Source organism: Pteropus alecto, unplaced genomic scaffold (assembly GCF_000325575.1).
Source record: "Pteropus alecto unplaced genomic scaffold, ASM32557v1 scaffold57, whole genome shotgun sequence".
Lineage (NCBI taxonomy): Eukaryota > Metazoa > Chordata > Mammalia > Chiroptera > Pteropodidae > Pteropus > Pteropus alecto.
This window is the reverse complement of record NW_006442508.1, coordinates 1,473,159-1,482,558: the sequence shown is the minus strand read 5'-3', so window position 1 is coordinate 1,482,558 and position 9,400 is coordinate 1,473,159. Positions and strand designations below refer to the sequence as shown.

At 37.8% G+C, this 9,400-nt stretch overlaps 1 protein-coding gene across 3 annotated transcripts in view; it reads right to left on the bottom strand.

Annotated features, from left to right (window-relative positions):
• Positions 1–8,021: 8,021 nt before the first annotated feature.
• The window catches only part of UCHL1 (ubiquitin C-terminal hydrolase L1), an 11,178-nt gene continuing 9,799 nt past the window's right edge, over positions 8,022–9,400 (bottom strand). For all 3 annotated transcript variants that reach the window (XM_015597498.1, XM_025040295.1, XM_025040296.1), the window contains one exon: positions 8,022–8,452. In XM_015597498.1, the coding sequence (XP_015452984.1) occupies positions 8,366–8,452 (87 nt within the window). In that variant the 3' untranslated portion in view covers positions 8,022–8,365. The remainder of the gene's footprint in view (positions 8,453–9,400) is intronic.

Here is a 9,400-nt window from a genome sequence, read left to right as displayed (position 1 = left end):
GGAGGGAAGAATGGAGGGTTATGTATATTTGAGGGCCCTTTTTGTGATGGCTCAAGACTATCAGAAGAGACCCCAAGGGTAAATTCCTAAAATGAGTCAACTTTGCATAAATGATGACGAACTTATGGCTCTATACTGCCACCACGTGTCTTTAAAGGAGGGACATGGGCCTGTGGCAACCCACAGAAGCAAAGGCACATGAAGTGGAAAAACCAGGCCTGGTTTCTGAACTAACTGTTATTTTCTATTTATTCCAAAGAAGACTTTATGGGTTTTCAATGTTAAAATATTTATAAAGCTCTCAAATGTGGCTTCCATGTTTTTGAAAAGAATAAAAAAGGGAACCTTCCAGAATAAAGTGGCTCTGTTGCTGACATTTCTGAGCAGAATTGGGGGAGGAAGGAGCTACAGAAAAAATAGACCCAACAGAGAAGAGAAAAATAGGCAGCAGATCATACCTGAAGCCCTGGAATTCTTCACTACACACAAAACATAAATTTTCAGTACCATGCATTTTAAGAACATTATTTTTTAAATCACATTCATACGAATGAGATTTATGAGACCTTCTGCAGCAATGAGTAAAATGTGTGGGTCAGATTTTAGTAAGTGATTTAGGTTACACATCACCCTTCCTGTTTATGTTTCACCAGCATGGTGCCTTGTGATGAAAAGCATAAGCAAAGTTATGAATGTGTTCTTGAGGGAAATGTAGGCTGAGGTCTGGGCCAGGGAACCAGAGTGACCTTAAACATCCCAGGGAGGATGCAGAATAAGGAAGGGTTGTCCATTCCTGGAATTTCAGTATGGTCTTCACACCCTCCTACACAGGGAGGTGGGGAGGGCAAGGAACTGAGAAGGATCAATGTGATTTCTTCCTGGTGCAGCCACCGGAGGTCAGTGATGGGGACTGCAAATGGGTGGTTCATGGAAGATGATGAGAAATTCAGTGACTAAGTAAACATGGTGCATTGCCTTATTAAATTATGTGTAAATTTTCTATTGCCGCATAACAAACTTACCACAAATTTAAAGGCTTACATCAACACCCATTTCTTTGCGTGTAGTTTTGTAGGTCAGAAGTCCAACATGGCACGACTGGGTTGTATTACAAGGGGTCTTACAAAGCAGAAATTAAGGTGTTGGCCATGTTTCTTTCTAGAGGCTCTTGAGGAAGAGTCTGCTTCCAAGTTCCTTCAGGTTGTTGGCCAAATTTGGTCCCTGTGGCTCTAGAACTCAGATCCTCATGTCTTTGCTGACTGTCAGCTGAGGCCCACTCTTGGCTCCTGGGGCTGCCTACATTCCTAGTACTTTTTAAGGACTAGGTCAGGCTGACTGGGAATAATCTCTATCTTAACGCTACTTTATTTGAGACCTTAATTATATCTGCACAATCTCTTCAAAGCAGCATCTAGATTAGAATTGGACTGAATGCATGGGGGAAGGTGTTCATATTCCAGGAGCTGAGAGTCTTGGGGACAGTTTGGAATTCTGCCTGAGACAAATTACTTAGGAAAGTTTCTCTAGTCTAGCTAAGTGATCGCCAAGGATGGTGATACCAATCCCTAACGGATTTTTGGAAATTCGTGGCAAATATTTTGTTGTTGTAATGATGGGGTGTAGGTTTCACTGGCATTTAATGTTCAGAGCTGGGTTGTGAGACCACAGCCTCACACAATGAGGAATTATGCTGCATGCTATACAGCTTTTGATGTCCCTGTAAGCATGCCAATGAAAAATCTATGTATACCTTTCTGAACTTCTATATATTTTTGCAGTTTTTGCACTGAAGTTTCCATAAATGTACTAAGTGGGTAAATCAAGGTAAGAGAGGAGAGGAGGCATCTGAAAAATGCAAAGGAAAGGGCTTGCAGAAATGACCAACTCAGCTGGTTATAGATTAACCATACCCTATAGATCTTTAAATGGCCTTCTAGAAACTCTTGCAATATCTACAAGATAAATGATCTGTAAATAGATAGGACCAGTGGTCCTTCCCCCTTGCAGCCTCCACCTGAAACTCCCCCTCTCCTTCCTGAGTCATGAGGTGTACATGAAACCTCAGACAAAGGAATCACACACTCCTTGCATGGACACTGCAAGTATATATAAGCTGTAAGAAATCTAACCAAGGGGAGCTTGTGCTTTGGTGTTGTTAAGCTCTATACGCTCTGCTGGCTAATAAATTCTCCCCCAATAAAGTTGTCTGAGCGTCCAATTTCCCCTGTCATGTGTAGCTTCCTGCAACAAAGGGAAAGAATGTAATTATTTTGTTTGGGACTTTATCAAGATTTTTCACCATTTGGGGGATATCACATGACCGATAACAAGGCTGCTCACGGAATCTGAGTTGTCAATGCATCGCCCATATCCATCTGCAGGTACAGTTGTCACTGTCTCAGTTATTTTATGTTTAAGTATAAGCCTCACCCTACTTTATGTCTTCTACTGTAGTAACACCTGTACTTACATGTTGAAACATTTTCCTTAAGTTGACTTTTAAAAAGTGTATTTGTAGGTAGGTTATATTGGCTACGAACTCTCTTTCAGGGTAGTAGAGAGAACATTGCCACACCGTGGTTATAATAAGGGGCCTGAAGAACCGAGAGCCAAGACCAAGAAGAGGATTGGTGGACCTCGTGGTATATAAACTCGTAAGGATGGAAGGGACTTTAGTGAGCTTCGAGTCTATTTGATTTTTATTAGAAAACTAAGATGAGGAAACTGTGACCAAAAAAAAAAAAATGAAAGTGGCTAATATCACCCAACTAATATCATTTTAATGTCATTAATTTTTCAATGTCATAAAGGTTTTTAATGTCAGTGTTGGGATCAGACCCAGTTCTTCTAATGGAAAGACCAAGTAAGTCTATATGAAACTACATAAAAATAAAATGAACATTGTTTAACAGAAGTGTTGAGAAAAATGTCTTCCTGAAGAGCTGATATACTAATTTAATATTATACAATTAATTAAACTATTTTCTAACGTTACAATGGATTTGAAAACAAGGTGTTACTGGATATAGAATTGATTGTATCAAATCAATTATATTTGGGACAATATCTAATTCAGCATCAGCAGAGGAAGCATTCATTTAACAAACTTGTGATGTGAAATTATTACTGTTTATTTCTATTTTTATGATAAAATAGAACCAGGGCAAAATTATAAATAGGCTAACAAGGAATTCACAAGTCTGACTTTGGTCAATCTATGTTGGGACTGGTTAGACCAGTCCAAAACATTGAGTCAAAATGAAGGCCCAGGTACTATCACACTTTTCCATCTTGCCCAGAAAAGGCCACAGTCGCCCAATAACTACTGGTTTTTCTTTTCTGGTTCAACTTCGTTCAAATCTACTTAGCTACAAAATTGCCATAAGCTTTCCTATGCTGCCACCTAATGGACACAATGAGTATAGTTTTGAATAAAGCTTTCATCTTCTATTACTGTTTGATGTGAAATAGAGAATTCAGGTGTTAGCCACTCAATTTGGACTTAAATATCCAAATATTGGATATTTAAATGTTGTTGCCTCTAATGACTAGAAATATCTTAATGTCAACCAAAGCAAACAGCCCTATGACTCTCCATTTTCAAAACACCTCTCTGTCCTTAGAAAGTTATACTTTAAAGCCATGATTTGCTTCTTAAAAATCAGGCCCCAACAAGGTAAATACACTTATATTGTTCATGTCTTGATATGAATCAGAATGTACCCCTCTCACAAAGAAAGAGGCACTGATGGACTGGGAGCCATGGATTAGGGTAACTTTTAGGAAAAGTTGTTTTGGAAATGGGACCTTATCTCAGAAAATGAGGCCTGGTTTTGCAGTGAGCAGGAAAGGACACATAGGTACCTTGAAATGCAAAGAAGATAGATGATGATAAAAACAAAAACAATAGTATATATTATGTTTCAGGCACATCCCTAAGAACTTCACAAATATTCTCATGTGGGTCTCACAATAACTCTTTAAGGCAGATACTCAATCCACTTACAGATGAAGAAATCAGGCTTTAGAGAGTTATGTTGGTTGAGGCACCCAGCTGGTAAGGCGTGGAGCTGATAGGCATAGCCCCAGGAAAGCACAGACAAGCAGAGCTGTCAGGAGCTGGAGCCAAAGCTGCAGGCTGGGTTAACATCATTGGTGTTAGTTAATAAATCACAGCCAACAGGAGTCTAATAAGACATGATGACCACATGTAATGTGGTATCCTAAATGGGACTCTGGAACAGAAAAAGGAGATTAGGTAAAAACTAAAGAAATATGAAAAAGTATAAACTTTTGTTAATAATAATGTATTCAAAGTTAGTTCATTGATTTGATAAATGTACCATGCTAAGATAAGATATTTTTTAAAATCCTGCCTTTTAGAGAATGATTAACACTATGGAAAGTATCTGATTCCTAAGTAAGTTAGGAGACACATTCACTAACATGTTTGTGAATAAGGTTAAGAATATTGACTGCAAACATGACCGGGAAAAGGAAAACATCAAGTGACTTTGATTGTCCATATCCAGATGTTTTGTACTAGGAAGGAACTTTATCCAAACTATTTCTTCTGCTGAGACTTCTCTATTTCTCCTCCACTGTTCATTAAGATTCAGACACACATACATTCCTCAACTCTACTTACACTTACATTACTCAAGGTGAGCTCACTATATCCTAAGCTCTGTGTGCCTTATCTTAGCTTGATCCTCATAATCCTGTAGGAGAGGCCTCATCATTCTCATTCTGCAGGATTGTACCAGACAGCCTGACTACATAGGCCATTCAGAGCAGCCCTCTCAACTGCTATGCCAAACCACACCTTGTTCCTTAGTGAATTTCAAGCCAAAAAATCAAACAGGTGAATAACTTAATGCTATTATACAAATAAATTCATAAGATCACATCATTCAAGGGACAAAAGAAGTAACTGCCAAATTAGCACATCATTATTTAACATTGTAGGGTGTGCAGGAAAAAGAACATGTTCCAAATAAGTTGAGGCTTAAGAGAACATAAAGATGATTATTTAAAGTTCTAAAATAGCCTTACAATGGAGTCTGTTGAAAGAGAATGAAACCCATAAAAGATAGAAGTTGCACTGACTTATGTTATAAATTGAAGAAACTTCAAAAGTAAGCTAGAATTAACCAGCAGGAGCTAATTATAGAATTCTCAGTCCTAGGTGAAAAACTTATACTTTATTATAAAAGTAATACAGTAATTTTGGAAAGCTTAGAAAATGAGAATATATAAAATTAAAATCACTTATAATCTCAATGCTCAGAGACAAGAGCAGACCCATTTTTTCGAGAAATAGCAAATTTCAAAAGGACACACAAGTCAGGATGTTGGAAGGGGCCATTAAAGTGTGGGGCCTTAAAGCTTAAACTTTGTTCAACATAAGTTAGGTCCACCTCTGCCCAGCAATAATCATTATTGTGGGCTCTTACAGCCAGTCCATTTGGGTTTGAAACTCAGCAACATCCTTAACTAGCCATAACCATAGGCAAGTTGCTTGAGCTTCATTGTGCCTTAGTTTTCTATCTGAAAAATGGGAATATCAGTTTCATATGTTAAGTTCAGCTTAGAATATAGTAAACATTTAGCTATTATGGCCCTGTCTTTTCTAGACACATATGTATACACATTTTACAAAACTATCTCACTAGTTTCATGAGTGAACATTTTCCCATGTTCTTGGGTCTATAGGACAGACCAAGTATTATACTAAATAGATGTAAAACTAGACTTCTCAATTGGACACTGTGGTTAAAAAGGGAGGATCCTTAGCATCAGGTGGCTTTGCCTGTTCAAAGCACTGCAAAATCACCTTCACTGCAAAAGACGAGTAACATTTTAAAGAATAAGCAACTGGACATAGATCTTTGATAAATCCAAGATGTCAGTGAAGAGGACTTGTTGGGGAAACAAGGACCTCTGAGTTGCACAAGTCCAGGGGGTACTGGACTGTACATGGCTGAGGCCTTACAAGAACAGTGGGAAAGATATTGGTACTAGATCTAACCTTCTAGAAGCCAGGCCCTTCCCAGACATCTTCACCTGTTGTGTCTATTTTAACATAAATGAAGATGTGGGAGAGGGTTATTCCTTTGCTCAGTTACTGAGAGGCAGAAGTGGAGGTCAAAGACAAGTTTAATCCCAACCTAGGCTAGCTACCTTTAGGAAGTCAGTCCATGATCTATGTCCTGGTTTCCTAGTTATTAACAGTGAGAACCTGGGCATGTTACCCAAAACTCTGTGCCCATTTCCTCAGTAAAACTGAAATTTCTCTGCACCTCTCGCTGATGATCACCCACAGACATCGGCTATTGTGTAACCTTCCATGGTGTGGCAAGATACAGTATGAGTTTGGAAGATGTATAATAAATATGCTTCTTACACATAAAGTATAAAGTCTTATAAACTAAACCCCTAAATGTCACTGTATTTCTGATGCCAAAATCAATCGTTTTACCAGCTCCTATTAGAAGAAAGAGGCCTTGTTTTATCCTTTCCCCAAAGTCAATCTTCAAAGTAATTGTATAGAAGTTATACACCAAGTTAGAACTGAAAATGCACTCCTCTAGCTTCAACTCTAAGCAATTAGAATCAACTGAATCACTATGTATTTAGTTTTCCAAATAAAAAGAATGTTAACAGTAGTTATTACTTTCCTCCTAGGATCCAATATATCCTTCACCTAGAAGCTGGAATCACAGGTACTATCACCTAATCTGAGCTCAAAACTTTAAGACGGCTGAAACCAAAGTTATCTGGACTGCTGACAACAGGATGATAAAGCTCTTCCATGACAATCACAGTAAGAGCAGGGAGAAACATGGGATCCCTTTCTCACTGCTCTTAATTCCTGTTAACTAGAAAGGACCTGTTAAAATATCAAATGTTGAGAACGAATGGTAATTTTTAATGCAAGCCTATACATTATATGTGTACTTATCCACAAAATAGAAAGGCTTAACAACAAATGGAAAAGATATATTTTTTTTAAATTTCCATAAAGCAAAGAATTGCTGGAAACAAAACAAAACAAAACCTGCATTGATTGGGGTATGTCGAATGGACACAGGAGCTACTGAAAGGAACAATTTGAGCAACAAAATGTTGTATTGGATTATAACCCAGGATATAAAATATCCATGAGTTCATACTAATATAAATGATTGAATAAACAGCAAATGAGACAAATCTCCCTTGCAAAAGAATTGCAAATAATTCAGAGATACTCTACTCACAAAGAAATAGAGCAAAATTCAACTCCCTGGAGTGTGGGCTGTGCATAGACAACCTCCCAATGAGCAAAGGTGTGGTGGGAAAAGCAGCTTTATAGTAGAGAAATTTAACAAACATCCCCTCAGCCATGTGATCAAGGTGAATCACGTCACTAATATGTACCCTTTATATATGATGAAAATGGCACTTTACCTCTGTGGTCTTCCTCCTCCAAAACCCATAACCCTAGACTAATTATGAGAAAAGCATTAGACAAATCCCAATAGAGGGGCATTCTACTTGATGCAATTACTTGATCAGTACCCCTCAAAACTGTTGAGGTCATCCAAAACATGGAAAGCCTGAGAAATTATCTCAGTCAAGAGGAAACTGAGACATGACAAATAAATGTAATATGGTAGAAGAGGACATCAAATTAAGGGAATTTGAATAAGTTATGGACTTGTCAATAGTAATATATTTTTCATTAATTATAACAAACACATCACACTAATGTAACAATAGGAGAAATGGATGAAGGGTTTATGGGAACTCTAGTATCTTCTCGATTTTTCTATAAATCTAAAATTGTTCCACAAATTTTTTTAAAAGTCTACAGGTACACATGAATGTATAGAAAAAAATCTAGAGACACTAAATATTTTTATGGTAATTTTATCTTTGCTGTATGAGTTACTTATATGGGAGACATATTACTATCAAAATAACTGAAGATACATTGGAGAGAAGGTAAAATTGAAAATAAAAACCAGTTTAGGCTTAACTTTTATCAGCAGAAAAGTTTTATTCCTTCTAAGGACAACTGACACCACATCCAAGGCCTTAAGTTACAGACACAAACCAAAGTAGCCATTAGCTATTGAGGTACAAGACATACAATGGGGGAAATGCTTCGCCATCTGAAGCATACACTGAACTTTGCTCAATTGACAGCTGAGCTCTGCTATCTGCTTGCGCTTGGGTGTGGCTGGGGGTAAGAGCGTATCTGCAGAACCAAAGAACAGCTGTGTTCTACAAGTACTGAAGCATTTTAAGACTGCATTGGTAGGGATATATTTTCATGGTGAAGGGAAGAGGGGAACAAAGCTTAATCCCTTCCCACATAACATTAGGCAGCCTTACAGAGAGCCACAGCAGAAAAGCGAACTTCCCCTTGCTCACGCTCAGTGAATTCTCTGCAGACCTTGGCGGCATCCTGAAAAGGAGGAAGGTCATTAATATCCAAAAGGCAAAAGCTCAAAATGAAAGTTTCAAAGGAAAAGTACCAGTAAGGCTTATTAATGCTCAAAGTCCACCCCGGATCAACTTTAAAGTTCCCATTAAACTTGAAAACCAGGGCTTAAGGTGAGAGAGAAAACAATCATGTGATGGGAAAGACATGGACCCACATCACAGATTTGACTCCAGAAGCTTTGACTCCAAATGTCCTGTGCTTCTCCTGCCTTGTGCTTGGTTTTGACAAAACTATATCATCAATGCTCTTTTCCTCAAATTGAAACAAAATGAAAACTGATCTCTCTTCCACAGGGCAAAAGTTCTCTAAACTCAAATTCTCAGAGTAGAGACAAATTTCTTTTAAGGAAACATTTCACAAAACAGCCTTAAAATTTTAAATATTTGGTATTACAGGTACAGACAAGTGATGGTTTCGTAGATATTTTTGAAGTGACATGTGTTAACGAATTCTAAGACCTAGATTACAAAGACTGGTAACAGAAAACTGATTCCAATACAGGCATACCTCTTTTTTATTGCATTTCATTTTATTGCACTGCACAGATTTTGCATTTTTTACAAATTAAAGGCAAGATTCTCTACCAGCAAAAAGATTGCAACTTGCTTTACTGCAATACTCTTTATTGAAGAGGTCTGGAACCAAACCTGCAATATCTCCAAGGTATATCTGCATTAGTTATTTACCAAATTCTAGGTTTAAAAGCCTCGGGATCATAAAAATCACTCTGTTCAATTTGCAAAAAGTCCAGTGGAAAGATAGCTCCACAAACCACAATAATTATAAGGCCTTTAAGAGGACAGGGAGTACTCTATGACACAACTGTCATGCTCCCAAAGTCTACAAATCACCAACTCGATAATGAGTGTGGCCCTTAAAGCATCAACCATACCACAGTTTCATTCCTGC